This window comes from Suncus etruscus, chromosome 19, assembly GCF_024139225.1.
Source record: "Suncus etruscus isolate mSunEtr1 chromosome 19, mSunEtr1.pri.cur, whole genome shotgun sequence".
Taxonomy (NCBI): domain Eukaryota; kingdom Metazoa; phylum Chordata; class Mammalia; order Eulipotyphla; family Soricidae; genus Suncus; species Suncus etruscus.
In genome coordinates, this window is record NC_064866.1 from 44,022,509 (window position 1) to 44,037,641 (window position 15,133).

At 59.6% G+C, this 15,133-nt stretch overlaps 3 protein-coding genes across 3 annotated transcripts; all 3 read left to right on the forward strand.

Annotated features, from left to right (window-relative positions):
• Positions 1–1,660, forward strand: EXOSC4 (exosome component 4). The gene is made up of 3 exons (XM_049765597.1): positions 1–197; positions 950–1,156; positions 1,239–1,660. The coding sequence occupies exons 1-3, from the start codon at positions 27–29 to the stop codon at positions 1,596–1,598; spliced, it is 738 nt and encodes a 245-aa protein (XP_049621554.1). The 5' UTR covers positions 1–26; the 3' UTR covers positions 1,599–1,660.
• A 2,096-nt stretch (positions 1,661–3,756) lies between these two features.
• GPAA1 (glycosylphosphatidylinositol anchor attachment 1) lies at positions 3,757–7,762 on the forward strand. Its single transcript, XM_049765573.1, has 11 exons — positions 3,757–3,830; positions 3,919–4,210; positions 5,008–5,155; positions 5,251–5,352; positions 5,438–5,634; positions 5,727–5,923; positions 6,011–6,164; positions 6,330–6,425; positions 6,507–6,697; positions 6,763–6,933; positions 7,065–7,762. The coding sequence occupies exons 1-11, from the start codon at positions 3,757–3,759 to the stop codon at positions 7,306–7,308; spliced, it is 1,866 nt and encodes a 621-aa protein (XP_049621530.1). The 3' UTR covers positions 7,309–7,762.
• Positions 7,763–12,542: 4,780 nt separating this feature from the next.
• On the forward strand, positions 12,543–14,939 carry LOC125997212 (cytochrome c1, heme protein, mitochondrial). Its single transcript, XM_049765639.1, has 7 exons — positions 12,543–12,833; positions 12,986–13,207; positions 13,554–13,762; positions 13,844–14,128; positions 14,221–14,381; positions 14,475–14,575; positions 14,661–14,939. Exons 1-7 carry the CDS (start codon positions 12,543–12,545, stop codon positions 14,763–14,765), a joined length of 1,374 nt encoding a protein of 457 aa, XP_049621596.1. The 3' UTR covers positions 14,766–14,939.
• The last annotated feature ends 194 nt before the right edge of the window (positions 14,940–15,133 follow it).

Here is a 15,133-nt window from a genome sequence, read left to right on the forward strand (position 1 = left end):
GGGCACAAGGCCGGCGGCGCGGCGGCATGGCGGGGCTGGAGCTGCTATCGGACCAGGGCTACCGGGTGGACGGGCGGCGCGCCGGGGAGCTGCGCAAGATCCAGGCGCGCATGGGCGTCTTCGCGCAGGCCGACGGCTCGGCCTACATCGAGCAGGGCAACACCAAGGCGCTGGCGGTGGTCTACGGCCCCCACGAGGCGAGTGGGCGGGCGGGCGGGCCTGCAATCCCGGGGCCTGGGAATTAAACCCTCTGGGTTTGATCGCCGCGTCTCGGGGCTGACTGACAGGGGCTGGTGCCGGGAGAAGGCTGCCTGGCGCCTGGGTCTAGGAGCCCAGCACGTCTCCAGAGAAGGGGGGCTGCCGGGGCACCCCCACCCCAATTTAAGATCAGTGTCCCAGAGATCTGGCTTTTGTGGACCAGTTGACAGATCCGGGCTTTGGGGAAGAGAAGCGAGAAGTGCAGCATCACAAGGCCAAGAACTTGTGAACATGTTGTGCTGAGCCAGGACAAAGCCCAGCAGTCGTGGGAGAGATGAGCTCCTGGGCCCTAGACATAGCACAGGAAGGCACCTGCCTGGGTTTGATCGTCCCATAATGGCCCCCTGAGCACTGCTGGATGTGGCCCCCCAAAACTAAGGAAAATAAACACAGAAGATGAGGGGCCAGGGTGATAGCACGGTGGTAGGGCTTTTTGCCTTGCACGCAGCCAACCCAAGATGGACCTGGGTTTGATCCCCGATGCCCCATGGGTTTCCTGAGCGTGCCAGGAGCAATTTCTGGACACAGAGGCAGGAGTAACCCCTGAGCGCCGAAAAGGATAAAAATGAGCCAAACGAGATGAGCTCCTGATGGCAAAAACCTACCCGCACCCGTGTCAAAAGTGAGGCTGCCGTGGGCAGTTGGAGAGGGTGCCCTGATGGGGCTGACGCGTCTTTTCCCCCAACCCCAGATCCGGGGCTCCCGAGCCCGCGCCCTGCCCGACCGGGCGCTGGTGAACTGCCAGTACAGCTCGGCCACCTTCAGCACCGGCGAGCGCAAGCGGAGGCCGCACGGGGACCGCAAGTCCTGCGAGCTGGGCCTGCAACTGCGCCAGACCTTCGAGGCGGCCATCCTCACGCAGCTGCACCCGCGCTCCCAGATCGACATCTACGTGCAGGTGTGCGGGCGCTGCGGGGGGACAGGAGGGACAGAAGAGGTGCGGGAGGCGGGTCACTCTCCTGGGGTCACTCTCCCCGCAGGTCCTGCAGGCGGACGGCGGTACCTACGCGGCCTGCGTGAACGCCGCCACGCTGGCCGTCCTGGACGCGGGCATCCCCATGCGCGACTTCGTGTGCGCCTGCTCGGCCGGCTTCGTGGACGGCACGCCGCTGGCCGACCTGAGCCACGTCGAGGAGGCGGCCGGCGGCCCCCAGCTGGCCCTGGCGCTGCTGCCCGCCTCGGGCCAGATCGCGCTGCTGGAGATGGACGCCCGGCTGCACGAGGACCACCTGGCGCAGGTGCTGGACGCCGCTGCCCACGCCGCGCGGGACGTGCACGCCCTGCTGGACCGCGTGGTGCGGCAGCACGTCCGGGAGGCCTCGCTCCTGCTGGGGGACTGACCCCTGTCCCCCCCACCCCCGTCCGCAATAAAGCCTTTCGAGGATCACTCTTTGGACCTACACACCTGCTCCCTGGCCGGCTGGCGGCTCAGCCCCTCGCCCTCACGCGTGAAGTCCGTTAGTTCTTATGTAATATCAGGCTCTGAGTCTGCGGGAGAGGAAGGGAAGCATGTCGCTGCTTGTAGCAAAAAGAGGTCTCAGATGGGGCTCTGAGGCCCAAGTGCCTGTCTTGCAGAGATAAAGCCCTGGGTTTGTTCCCTGGCACTCAAAGAAGCTTCAAGAGAGGGGTCCAGACAGATATCACAGCGGTAGGCCGTTTGCCTTGCACTCAGCCGGCCCAGTTCGGGCAGCGGTTCAAATACCGGCATCCCATGTGGTCCCCTGAGCCTGCCAGGAGTGATCTCTGAGTACAGCTAGCCATAACCCCTGAGCGTCGCCAGGTGTGGGCCCCCCCCAAAAAATGTAGAAATTTTTTTCAGGCAGTTGAGTCAGTAAGATGGGGCCTGCCAGGGTGAGCCAGAATTTGGGCTTTAGGGTCTGGTCTTCACTGTCAAGGTACTGTCACTACCAGCACGGGGGTTGGGTGGGGGGTGTCCTACAGGCTGATTGTGGTCAAAATGAAACTCCTACATATCCTGCTTCCCTGGGGCTCCAATATGAGACGGTTCAACTGCAGCCTTGCCTTTTTATTTCCTTTTAAAATTTTGTTGATTGAAATGGCCAAATGGCACATGAAAAAATACTCCACATCACTGATCATCAGAGAGATGCAAACCCAAACAACTATGAGGTACCATCTCACGCCACAGAGATTGGCGCACATCACGAAGAATGGCAATAAGCAGTGCTGGCGGGTATGTGGGGAGAAAGGAACTCTTCTTATTCACTGCTGGTGGGAATGCTGTCTAGTCCAACCTTTATGGAAAGTGATATGGAGATTCCTCCTAAAACTGGTAATTGAGCTCCCATATGATCCAGCTATACTACTACTAGGGATATATATACCCTAGGAACACAGAAATACTATACAAAAATCCCTTTCTCACACTTATATTCTTTGTAGCGCTATTTACCATAGCCAGACTCTGGAAAGAACCAAGATGCCCTTCAATAGATGAATGGCTAAAAAAACTGTGGTCTATATACACAATGGAATATTATGCAGCTGTCAGGAGAGATGAAGCCATGAAATTTTCCTATACATGGATGTACACGGAATCTATTATGCTGAGTGAAATCAGAGAGAGAAAAACGCAGAATGGTCTCACTCATCTATGGGTTTTAAGAAAAATGAAAGACATTTTTGCAGTAATTGCAGACGAGAGGAGCGCTGGAAGGTCCAGCATTCTACATGGAGCTCGCTACAAAGAGTGACGAGTGTTGGAGAAATAGCTACAAAAAGTTTTTTTATTGATTGGTTGTTGGGTCCATACCCTGCGGTGCCATACCCTGGCTCTGCACTCAGAAATCGCCCCAGGCAGGCTGGGGGCCCATATGGGATGCCAGAAATCGAACCAGGTCCCTCTTGGGCAGGTTGCTTGCAAGGCAAAAGCCCTACCGCTGTGCTATCTCTCCGGCCCCTGCAGCCTTACCTTTAACTACTTCGACCCTTGCATGGAGGGGGTGCCCCGGCCACAGACGTTTCCCCCCACACACACACACACACACAGTAGCCTTTTGGGCTGTCCAGCCTTCGGGCTTGGCTGAGCTAGCAGCCATACTGCTGGGTGCTGTGCTCTAAAACTGCTAGACTCGGGCCGGAGAGATGGCACGGAGGTGGGGCGTTTGCCTTGCATTGAGAAGGACGTTGGTTCGCATCCCGTAGGGTCTCCCGAGGCTGGCTGGAGCGATGTCCGAGGGTAGAGCCGGGAGGAAGCCCAGCACAACAAATTGCCAGTCCCCAGTCCTAGATGCAAGTGCTCCCCGGGGGCACGCCAGGCGAGAGTCCCTGCTTGGGGGAAGCCTGCTGCGCTTTGGCCTCTCGTCGGGCTCTCGCTCGGGGCATCGGAGGTCCGGTCGCCCTGGGCACCTCTGCCAGCGGGGAGTCGCGCGCGCTAAGGCTCCGAGAGCAACGGCGGGCCTGGGGGCGGGGCCGGAAGTGGCGCCATGACCGGAAGTGGCGGCGGGGGCGGCGGAGACGGGCCGGGGAGCCGCGGGCATGGGCCTCCTGTCGGACCCGGCGCGCCGCCGCGCGCTGGTGCGCCTGGTGCTGCGGCTGAACGCGCCGCTGTGGTGAGTGGCGGCGGCGGCGGCGGGGCCGGGGCCGGGGTTGGGACCGCTCCGTCCCGAGCGCCCGCTCACCGTCGCGTCCCCCCCGCAGCGCGCTGAGCTACCTGGCGGGCGCGGCGTGGCTGCTGGCGCTGGCCTTCCCGCCGCTCACGCAGCGCACCTACATGTCGGAGAACGCCATGGGCTCCACCATGGTGGAGGAGCAGTTCGCCGGCGGCGAGCGCGCGCGCGCCTGGGCGAGGGACTTCGCGGCGCAGCGCCGGAAGGCGGGCGCGCTGCCGGCGGCCTGGCTGGAGCGCGCCATGCGCGGCGTGGGGCTCGAGGTGCACACGCAGCGCTTCGCCCGCACGCTGCCCTTCCCCGACGAGGCCCGCGAGCGATACGTAAGGGGCGGGGCGGAGGGGAGGGGTGGGCGGGGCCCGGGGCGGTCCCCGGCCTGGCATTGGAGGAGCTGGGCGGGTGGGCGGGACCTGAGGTTTCGGGGCGGGGCCTCCTGTCCCCGGGCATCCCCGGGTCTGGCCTTTGAGGGGCGGGGCCTGCGGTTTGGGGCGGGGCTGGGTCCCAGGGGCGGGTCCGCCTGCCTCCGGGGGCGGGGCCACCCGGCGTTTGACGAGGGAGACTGACTGGATCCAGTTTCGGGGGCGGAGCTGATGCTTTGGGGGCGGGGCCAGGACTTCCCGGGGGGCGGAGTCTGATGGTGTCTGGGTGTGGCCTAGAGTTTGGGGCGTGTCTGGAGGTCTGTGGGCGGGGCCTTGTCTTGGAACCTGGCCCCACTTGTGGGTCCAGTCCCAGGGACGAATCTGGAGGTCTGGGAGTGGGGCCTGAGAGACAGCATGGACGGAGGGCGTTTGCCTTGCATGCAGAAGGACGGTGGTTCCAATCCCATATGGCATCCCACAGGGTCCCCCCAGGCCTGCCAAGAGCGATTTCTGAGCCTAGAGCCAGGAGGAACCCCTGACCGCTGCTGGGTGTGACCCAAAAACAAAAAGAAAAGGAAAGGAAAGAAAGAAATCGCTCCTGGCTTGGGGGACCCTATGGGACGTCGGAGGATCGGACCACAGTCCATCCTAGGCTAATGCAGGCAAGGTAGACGCCCTACCACTTGCCCCACCACTCCGGCCCCAAAGAGATCAAGTGTTCTGGGGCCACCCTGACCAGCTCCACCCGCCCGCCCGCCCAGATGGTGTCCGGGACCAACGTGTATGGCATCCTCCGCGCCCCTCGCTCCGCCAGCACCGAGTCCCTGGTGCTCACCGTGCCCTGTAGCCCGGACGCAACCAACAGCCAGGCCGTGGGTCTGCTGCTGGCCCTCGCGGCCCACTTTCGGGGTAGGCGGGGAGCGTGCTGCTGCCTTGGTGGGAAGGAAAGGCTCGTTCTTGGGTCCTAGCAGGCCCTTCTGTCTGACCCTGCATCTGACCTCCAGGGCAGATTTACTGGGCCAAAGACATCATCTTCCTGGTAACTGATCATGATCTGCTGGGCACTGAGGCGTGGCTGGAAGCCTACCATGATGTCAACGTTACCGGTGGGTGTGTCCCGCCTATACCCTAGTCCTTCCCAGAGCTCCTGCGCGTCCCCCCTCACAGGCACTCACACCCCTGTCCCTTCAGGTATGCAGTCATCCCCGCTACAGGGCCGGGCCGGGGCTATCCAGGCAGCTGTGGCCCTGGAACTGAACAGTGACGTGATCACGAGCCTTGACGTGGTAGTGGAGGGCCTCAACGGGCAGCTGCCCAACCTTGACCTACTCAACCTCTTCCAGACCTTCTGCCAGAAAGGGGGCCTGCTGTGCACGCTGCAGGGCAAGGTGGGCCCCAACCCCGTTCCCCGACCCTCTGGCCCCATCAGGCAGGGGTCATATTCTATGAGCTTTACCTGACCGTGTCTCCAAACCTCTAGCTGCAGCCGCAGGACTGGACGTCAGCGGACGGGCCACTGCAGGGTCTGCAGACGCTGCTGCTCATGGTTTTGCAGCAGGCCTCCGGCCGCCCACATGGCCCCCACGGCCTCTTCCTGCGCTACCGCGTGGAGGCCCTGACCCTCCGCGGCATCAACAGCTTCCGCCAGTATAAGTATGACCTGGTGGCTGTGGGCAAGTAAGTCCCCCTCCCCCTTCCCCTTCCGCCCTCCCGCCTGTGCCTTTCCAGGCCTGCCTGGCTGTGACCTCCCATCATGCCCCATAGGGCTCTGGAGGGCATGTTCCGCAAGCTCAACCACCTCCTGGAACGCCTGCACCAGTCCTTCTTCTTCTACCTGCTCCCCGGTCTGTCCCGCTTCGTCTCCATCGGTCTCTACACACCCGCCGCTGGCTTCCTGCTCCTGGTCCTTGGCCTCAAGATATCCTCCCGCTATACTACTCACTGTGGCCCCTCGTGGTCCCCGTCAGTCCCGCCCGGGAGCACCCCGTCCTCGGGTTAGGAGGTTGGGTAGGCCCTGGCTTCTCCGCCCACCATAGCTCCCCTCAATGTGCCGTCATCCTTGTGGGCTCCTTGACCAGATCACGCTCTGGAGCTGTGGATGCAACTGCACGAGGCTGGCGTGGGTAGTGAGGAGGCTGCCAGCCCCTCTGGGCCTGGCCCTGCCCTGGCCCCCACACAGGTGAGGGAGACCTATGCAGCAGGGATGGGCGCCAGGGCAGCAAGGGCAGCACTGAGACCTGTGTGCTTGTATCCCCGACAGGGAGTGGGGCTGGCCTCACTCGTGGCTCCCGTGATCATCTCGCAGGCCATGGGTGTAGCGCTCTATGTGCTGCCAGTGCTGAGCCAGCATGTGGCCACACAGCACTTTCCCGTGGCCGAGGCCGAGGCTGTGGTACTGACCCTGCTGGCCATTTACGCGGCTGGCCTGGCGCTGCCACACAACACCCACTGGTAAGTTGAGGCGGGGCTGGGTGGGCTGCAGCGAGTGGGCCGCCTCCCGACACGTTGTTTTACAGGGTGGTGAACGCGCAAGCTTCAGACCGGGGCTGGATGGCGCTAAAGCTGGGCGCCCTCATCTACCTGGCCCTGCAGCTGGCCTGTATCACCCTCATGAACTTCTCGCTGGGTTTCCTGCTGGCCATCACCATGGTGCCCACTGCTGCCCTCGCCGAGCCCCGGGGGCCCCGGTACGTGCAGGTCGCAAATCCTCCCCATACACACACACACACACACAAATTCACGTCTCGTTACTTTTCCGCTCTGTCTCCTATTACCTGGCCTGGCACGGAGCCCCCTCTGAGCCTGCTCTCCCCCACAGGGCACTCTACGCCATCCTGCTGGTGCTGACCAGCCCAGTGGCCACTCTCCTGGGCAGCCTGTTTCTGTGGCGGGAGCTGCAGGAGGCGCCGCTGACACTAGCCGAGGGCTGGCAGCTCTTCCTGACGGCGCTGGCTCAGGGTGTGCTGGAGCACCACATCTATGGATCCCTGCTCTTTCCGCTGCTCGCACTGGGCCTCTATCCCTGCTGGCTGCTCTTCTGGAACGTGCTCTTCTGGAAGTGAGGCGCTGGGCAGCGGGGCAGGACATGCCCACCCAGAGCTCCGGCATCCTTGCTGTCTTCAGGAATAAACAGGGCATTGGTCTCCTACCTCCACAAGGGCTGCTGGCCTGAGCTGTGCATTGGGGAGCCAGTGAAGAGGACTCTGTTCTCACACAGTTCAGTTTGGGGGGAGCCTTGGCAGGGATTGGGAGGTCCTGGTGCGTGCTCCTGAGGTATAAGGGGCAGGAAAGGAGCAGCTCAGGCATGGGCTGGAGCCAAGTGGGAGCCGAGGCAGCAGCAGCCTGGGAGGCATCCTGGAGGGAGGCTTCAGTGCCTCTGCCCAGGGGCCTCCCCTCTTCACAGGTGCCCCCCTGCCAGCACCTCCAGGCCAGCCTCAGTTGGCCACAGAGACTGGTTGGCTGATATACCAGAAAGAACAGCTGTCTTTGTTTTTTTAATAAAATTATTTAATTGACCATGGGAGTTAAAGTTACTAAGTTGTTCAAGATTCAGTTTCACTCACAATGTCCAACACCCTTCCCCAGTGCTCCTTTTCCACCATAAATGTCCCATTTTCCCTCCCGCCCTCTCCCCTACCTGCCTCTGGCAGACATTTTTTTCTCTCTCTCTTCTCTCTCTGTTTTTCATTTTCAAGACTGGTTTGTAATATTGTTGTTGAAGGGGTAATATGCTTATCACGTTATCCCCTTCCAGCACCCAGTCCTTGTCCGGAGTGATCATTTCCCACTTTCATTGTCACAGTGCTCCTTTCTATGACCTAACCAAACTCCCTCGCTCTTGAAAGCCAGTATTTGTTGTTTGGTTTGGAGTCTGCACTCAGGGGTACTCCGGGTGCTGGTACCCTGGAGTAAAGTCTGTTAAAAAGTGCCGGTGTCCACAAGTGCCTCAGAGAAGGGGCCTTTAGCCAGGAGCTGCAGGAACAGGCACAGAGTCCGGCTCAAGTTAGGGCTCCCCTGTAGGAACAAGCTCAGGGTACCCCTCAGAGACCTCCAGGAGTCTCCCCACATCAGTGAGTGAAGGTCTGAGGAGGGGAAGGGGTATGGGAACCTCATTTCATACTGGGACTGGTGCTCAAAAAAGTGCTCTGTGACCCAGACACCCTCAAGGGATCCCCAAGTTGATGTGACTTTGGGCTCCCGGGGACTAAGACCTGAGTCAGGCTCAGCAGAACATCTCAGCTCAAGAACTCAAGCCCAGAGATAAAACAGAAATAGAATCAGGGGCAGGAGTCTGCAGCCAGCCCACCCCCCCATATCACACACACATACGAATGCACACACACACACACACCTCCAATCACCACACTTGGGGCCACAGAGCATGGCGTGGCCCCTACAAACAAAGTGCCGGTGTCGTCAAGTGACATCTCGCCCCTTGCCTGCGTGCATTTCTTTTTTTTTTTCTTTTTTTTTTTTTTTTTTGGTTTTTGGGCCACACCCGGCGGTGCTCAGGGGTGACTCCTGGCTGTCTGCTCAGAAATAGCTCCTGGCAGGCACGGGGGACCATATGGGACACCGGGATTCGAACCAACCACCTTTGGTCCTGGATCGGCTGCTTGCAAGGCAAACTCCACTGTGCTATCTCTCCGGGCCCGCCTGCGTGCATTTCGACCAGGCTGTCTCCTCCCCTGGGGGCCTCCAAGTACCTGGAACTGTCCAGTCTGGCAGTCAGATGCTGTTACGCCAGGACATATTCTGGAGAACTTTTTTGGGGTATTTTCTCCACAGAGCCACTGTTGGCCTCACTAATGGGTGTCTGCGAGGCCCAAGCTCTGACCTGCTACTTCCCAGCTACCCTTGGGATCACTAGAGCCTGAAGATACTTTTGTTTTGGGATACTTTTGTTTTGGCAGTGTTCAGGGGTTTCTCCTGGCTCTGCACTCAATCACTCCTGGCAGGCTCGGGACCTTATGGGATGCCAGAGATTGAACCTGGATCGGCCATGTGCAAATCACCCTTCTCCTTTCCTATCTCCCAGCCCCTAAAGATACTTTCTGTCTGGAACTGACACTCCTGGAGTGTGGGGATCTTCCCCTGCCATGCCTTTTTTTTTTTTTTTCCACCACACCTGGTGACGCTCGGACACAGACAGCAAGCAAGACTCATGGTAGCTGGTAACTGGGTTGCATGAGCATAACCTGCTCCCAGTCACTTATATCAAGCAAGGTGCCAGGGCCAGTGAGGAACTGAGCATAGGGAGCAGTCACGGCTCTGGAAGCCCTTAAGTTTCATTGGCCTCCCCACTGCCTGAGCAGAGGGTAGCCAGTACATTGTCCAGGGCTCAGGTTGTGTTGCACCCTCAGGGTCTGCCCTGGGAGATACAGGTTGCAGAAGCTGGTAGTAAAAATTCCCAGACTCTCAGGTCTGGTGGATGGAGCCAGAGGCCTTCAACATTGGGGGGTGTCTTCAACATTGGGCATCACACCGAACATTGGGGTGAGGATGGGAAAATCAGTGGGGCAACCTCAGACACCCTGGCACCCTGGCCCATCCAGGCCTGACGCACACACATGTTGACCTTTTTTTGCCCAGTCTGGTCTGCTACCCTATCCTAGAGCCTGGGAGTGCCCGCTCTTTTCCAGGCTTCTGCCTGGGGCAACCCCACTGACTGCCCCAGCTCCCACTGCCTCAGATACAGTCCTGTGGTCCTGGCTAGTTGCTTGCTGCAGCTGTCTCCTGCCCCTCAAGCCTCTCCCAGTCAGCTGAGTGCAAGGCAAGTGCCCTGCCAGCTGTGCCCTCTTTGTTGAAAGGACAGAATTCTCTTAGTCTATTATGTTTATGACTTAGTCTATAAGTTTTTAATTTTATAATTTAATATGCTTTTAATTTTTTTCATCAAGGTTCATATTTTTGCTTTGTTTAAGCACCCTGCGGTGCTCAAGGGTTGGTTACTCCCGACTCTGTATTCAATAATTACTCCTGGAATTGCCCAAGGGATTACAATTACATGGGATGCTGGGAATCTAACCTGGGTCTACTGTTCGAAAGACAAATGCCCTACCCACTGTATCATTTCTCTGGCCCCAGATTTCAGATTTGTTTTTATTTTTTTTAAATGCTTATAGGGGTCTGGAGGGGTAGCACAGTGGGTATAGTGTTTGCCTTGCACTTGGCCAACCCCAGGACGGACCCTGATTAAATTCCCATCATCCCATATGATCCCTTGGGCACTGCCAAGAGTAACCAATGAGAGCTGTTGCCAGGTGTGGATCAAAAACTAAATAAGGGGGCCGGAGAGATAGCACAGCAGCGTTTGCCTTGCAAGCAGCTGATCCAGGACCTAAGGTGGTTGGTTTGAATCCCAGCGTCCCATATGGTCCCCCGGGTCTGCCAGGAGCTATTTCTGAGCAGACAGCCAGGAGTAACCCCTGAGCACTACCAGGTGTGGCCCAAAAAACAAAAACCAAACCAAAAAAAAACTAAATAAAGGGGTGGACAGATAGCATGGAGGTAAGGTCTTTGCCTTGCATGCAGGAGAATGGTTTGATCCCCACATCCCATATGGTCCCCTGCGCCTGCCAGAAGCAATTTCTGAGCACAGAGCCAGAACCCCTGAGCGCTGCCGGGTGGGACCCAAAAAAACAAAACAAAAAAAAAAAACAAAAACTAAATAAATAACACCAAGTTGTTTATACTATAGTTTGATCCCCAGTACTCACTCTGTATGGTACTCTAAACCCTACCAGGAGTGATACCTGAGCACCACTGGATGTAGCCCATAAACCTAAAAAAGAAAAAGAAAATTAAATTCTAGGGCTGGAGAGATAATACAAAGCATTTGTCTGGCATGTAGCCAACCCGGGTTTGAGTCTCATCACCAGGTAAGATCCTCTGAACCCTGCCAGGAGTGATTTCTGAGCAGTCATCCCATCCAGTGGGATGTGGCCCAAAAACCTATAAAAAATGAAAATCAATACCAGGCCTGAGACGATGACAGACTGGGGTGGAAGGGGGTGGGTGGCATTGGATGGGCTTTGGAAACATTGGTGGAGGCAGGTTGACTCGGGTGGTGGGTGCTGAAACATATGTTTAAAACTTAAATATGAATAACTTTGAAATGACAATGCTATGCATAAAAATAGGGGTTTTTTGGGGTTTGATTTGGTTTTTGTTTTTGGGTCACACCCAGCAGCTCTCAGGGGTTACTCCTGGCTCTACACTCAGAAATCGCTCTTGGCAAGCTTGGGAGACCCTATGGGATGCCGGGATTCGAACTACGTCGTTCTACATGAAAGGCAAACGCCTTAGCTCCATGCTATCTCTCCAGCCCCCAAATATTACATTTTTAAGAACTCATACAAGTTTATCATATTTTGGAAAATAATAATATGCTGAGAGTTGGAGAGATAATACAAGGGGCCAGATGCTTGCATTGCACATGGCAGCAAGGAGTGACCCCTTGTTCAGAGCCAGGAGTAGCCTAAAGCACTGGCAGGTGTGGCCGCAAACCAAAATAATCCAAACACTTCATTTAGAACTAGGTTTTTTAATTATTTAATGTCTGGCCCACAGTGGCAGTTCTCAGCACTTACTCGTGGTTGTGCATTCAGGGCTCAGAGGACCCTATATGGTGCTGGGCTGTTGAACCTGGGTTGTCCGTGTTTGAGGTAAACTTCTTACCTTACAGGTAAACAGGTGGTTGTTCCTGGCTTTGCTCTGGTAATCCTGAGATCACACGCAAGTCTTTGCGATGCAAACCCTGTGTTTAGCCCATTGAGCTATCTCCCTGACCACTCCCTTTATATATTCATATTAAATTTTAACAGTTGTCTTTGAGATTCAGTTTTGTCTTGCTCTGTTTTCCCCCTGTGCAAGAGAGTCGTTGTTTTCCAAAATTCTGAAAACATCAGTATTTTTTTTCAATTCTTTGGTGCGGTCCTTTGTCGTCTACTTTCATAGCTGTTCCATTTGGGATCCTGAGCAGGGTAAGAGCCACAGGGATGAAGGAGACCAGGACGTTGAGACTGGAGGGGTGCCACCTTTAGTCCTCCTGCACGTGGCGTTTGGGGGCCCAGCCCAGCGCACTTAGCCAGACCTCCAGGACCAGGATATCCTTGGTCTCGGTATTATTATTAGTATTATTATATCAATACTATATTATATTGTTAAATATTATAATAGATTATATTATTATTAATGATAGTTTGTTTATTTAGCTTTCGTTGAGGCGCCTGGCAGTGCTCTTGCATTATTACTCGTGGCTCTGCACTCACGAATCCCTCCTGGCAGTGCTCCGATGCCGGGACGGAAGTCGGGTCAGCGGGTCCAAGGCCAGTGCCCTCCACGCTGTCCGCTCGCTCCAGCCCCACCTGGCTCCGGGACCTTGACAGCCCGATCGCGGGAACCGAGTCCCTTCGCCCCGCCCCGCCCCTATGTCAGAGGCCACGCCCTCTCGCTGGCCCCGCCCCGGCCGCCGTCCTCGCCGCGCTTCCCCGAGGTCGTTCCCACTCTGGAGGCCCCCTCCTTCCCTGGCCACGCCCCTCTCGTCGAGGCCCCGCCCCGACTCTGGAACCCAGCCGCTGTCCTCGTTCCGCTCCCAAGCTCCGGCCCAACGCGGAGGCCACGCCCCTCTCCCTGAGGCCCCGCCCCGGCCGGCCGCCGTCCTGATCCTGACCTCGCTTCCCCGAGGTCATTCCCACTCCTGGAGGCCCCGCCCAGTGCCCTTGGGGCCCCGCCCAGTCCATCACGGCCGTCGTCCTCGCCTCGCTCCCCCGAGCTCCGCCCCACTGCCGAGGCCACGCCCCTTCTCACCGAGACCCCGCCCCGGACCGGCCGCGGCCCTCGCCTGGCTTCCCGACCGAGGGCGTTCCCGCCGCCGAGGCCCCGCCCTCCGGCCCCGCCCCGGCTCTCGCGAGACGTCTCGCCTCCCGCGGGGCGCGGGGCCGACGGGAGGTCGGCGCGGTGCGCGGCGGCGCTGCAGACGGCCAAGATGGCGGCGGCGGCGGCGGCGGCGGCGGCGGCGGCGGCGGCGGCGGCGGCCTCGGCCTCGGCTCCCCTGCGCGGCGCCGTGCTGTGTCGGCGGGGCGCGGGGGCGCGGGGGCTGCTGGGCGGCGCGCGGCCCGGGGCGCTGGCGTGGCGGGCGCCGCAGGTGAGCGGGGCGGGCGGGCGGCCCTGAAGGTCACCGCTCCGGGTGCGGGCGGTGCGGGGCGGCGGGTGCGCGGCCGTCCCCGGCTCTCCCTCCGTCCCTGCGTCCCTCCGTCCTTCCCTCCGTCCGTCCGCGCTGACCTTGGCGGCTCGGCTCTTGCAGGCGGCGGCGCTGTGGTCGCGGGCCGGGGCCGGGTCCGGGTCGGCGCGGGGCCGGCGGGTGGCGCTGACGGCGCTGGGCGTGCTGGCGGCGGGGGGCGCGGGGCTGGCGGCGGCGCTGCAGTCGGCCGTGAGCGCCAGCGACCTGGAGCTGCACCCGCCGGGCTACGCGTGGACGCACCGCGGCCTCCTCGCCTCGCTGGACCACGCCAGGTAAGGGCGCGCGGGGGCCGGGCGAGCGGAGGGCCCGCGCCGGGCGGGCACACACGCTCACCGGCCGCCCCTCGCCCGCAGCATCCGCCGCGGCTTCCAGGTGTACAAGCAGGTGTGCTCGTCGTGCCACAGCATGGACTACGTGGCCTACCGCCACCTGGTCGGCGTGTGCTACTCCGAGGAGGAGGCCAAGGCGCTGGCCCAGGAGGTGGAGGTGCAGGACGGCCCCAACGACGACGGCGAGATGTTCATGCGGCCCGGGAAGCTGTCCGACTACTTCCCCAAGCCCTACCCGAACCCCGAGGCGGCCCGCGCCGCCAACAACGGGGCGCTGCCCCCGGACCTCAGCTACATCGTCAGGGCCAGGTCGGTGAGGGCGGCCGGCCCAAAGGGAAAGGGCAAGGGCGGCGCCGGGCCGGGCCCCTTGCGGGACTGAGCTCGGCCTCGCTCGCTCCCAGGCACGGAGGCGAGGACTACGTCTTCTCTCTGCTCACCGGCTACTGCGACCCTCCCACCGGCGTGTCTCTGCGCGAGGGGCTCTACTTCAACCCCTACTTCCCCGGCCAGGCCATCGGCATGGCCCCTCCCATCTACAACGAGGTCTTGGAGTTCGACGACGGTGAGCCGCCACCCAAGGGTCAGAGGGGACTAGATACCCTCTTTCCCTGCCCACCCCCTGGGGACACTTCCCCTCACCTCTCTCCTTGCACAGGCACCCCGGCCACCATGTCCCAGGTGGCCAAAGACGTGTGCACCTTCCTGCGCTGGGCGTCGGAGCCCGAGCACGACCATCGCAAGCGGATGGGGCTCAAGGTAAGGCGTAAGGCAGGGCCGGCAAGGGGCTGAAAAGTGGGAAGCTCCTACTCCCGAGTGCTGAGCCAGTCTTGCTCCCCCCCAGATGCTGATGATGATGGGCCTGCTGCTGCCCCTGGTCTACGCCATGAAGAGGCACAAGTGGTCAGTCCTCAAGAGCCGGAAACTGGCCTATCGACCGCCCAAATGATCCTGTTCGAGGCCTGCTTGCTCTCCTGCCTTGACAGGAGCTACCGTCATCAGGCCACCGTGGCCAGGACCCTTTTCCTCGGATACGTGAGGCAAGGGGGCAGGAGCCTGAGCTCAGACTCCAGAAACTTTAGCCCCAATCATGGGAATAAATTAAGTTTCTCAAAACACACAATCGAGTGTGTGCTTAATGTGAATGTAGGTTTGCAGGGCAAGCATGCAAAGCCCCCAAGGATGTCTGGTGGGCAACATGGCAAATGAGGGTGGAGCCTGGTCAGAGTGGGGGGGGGGGCTGGTGGACAGTTAGCTACTTAGGGCAGAGTTTGGTAGCAGAGATGTTGGGAAGGATTTGGATAGAAGGGGGCACCG

Coding starts and splice junctions, on each gene's coding strand:
- EXOSC4 (XM_049765597.1), top strand. CDS start 27: ATGGCGGGGCTGGAGCTGCTATCGGACCAGGGCTACCGGGTGGACGGG. Junction 198..949: donor TGGTCTACGGCCCCCACGAG/GCGAGTGGGCGG, acceptor CCCCAACCCCAG/ATCCGGGGCTCCCGAGCCCG. Junction 1,157..1,238: donor AGATCGACATCTACGTGCAG/GTGTGCGGGCGC, acceptor CTCTCCCCGCAG/GTCCTGCAGGCGGACGGCGG.
- GPAA1 (XM_049765573.1), top strand. CDS start 3,757: ATGGGCCTCCTGTCGGACCCGGCGCGCCGCCGCGCGCTGGTGCGCCTG. Junction 5,156..5,250: donor CCTCGCGGCCCACTTTCGGG/GTAGGCGGGGAG, acceptor TCTGACCTCCAG/GGCAGATTTACTGGGCCAAA. Junction 6,698..6,762: donor CTGCCACACAACACCCACTG/GTAAGTTGAGGC, acceptor GTTGTTTTACAG/GGTGGTGAACGCGCAAGCTT.
- LOC125997212 (XM_049765639.1), top strand. CDS start 12,543: ATGCCGGGACGGAAGTCGGGTCAGCGGGTCCAAGGCCAGTGCCCTCCA. Junction 14,129..14,220: donor AGCTACATCGTCAGGGCCAG/GTCGGTGAGGGC, acceptor GCTCGCTCCCAG/GCACGGAGGCGAGGACTACG. Junction 14,382..14,474: donor GGTCTTGGAGTTCGACGACG/GTGAGCCGCCAC, acceptor CTCCTTGCACAG/GCACCCCGGCCACCATGTCC.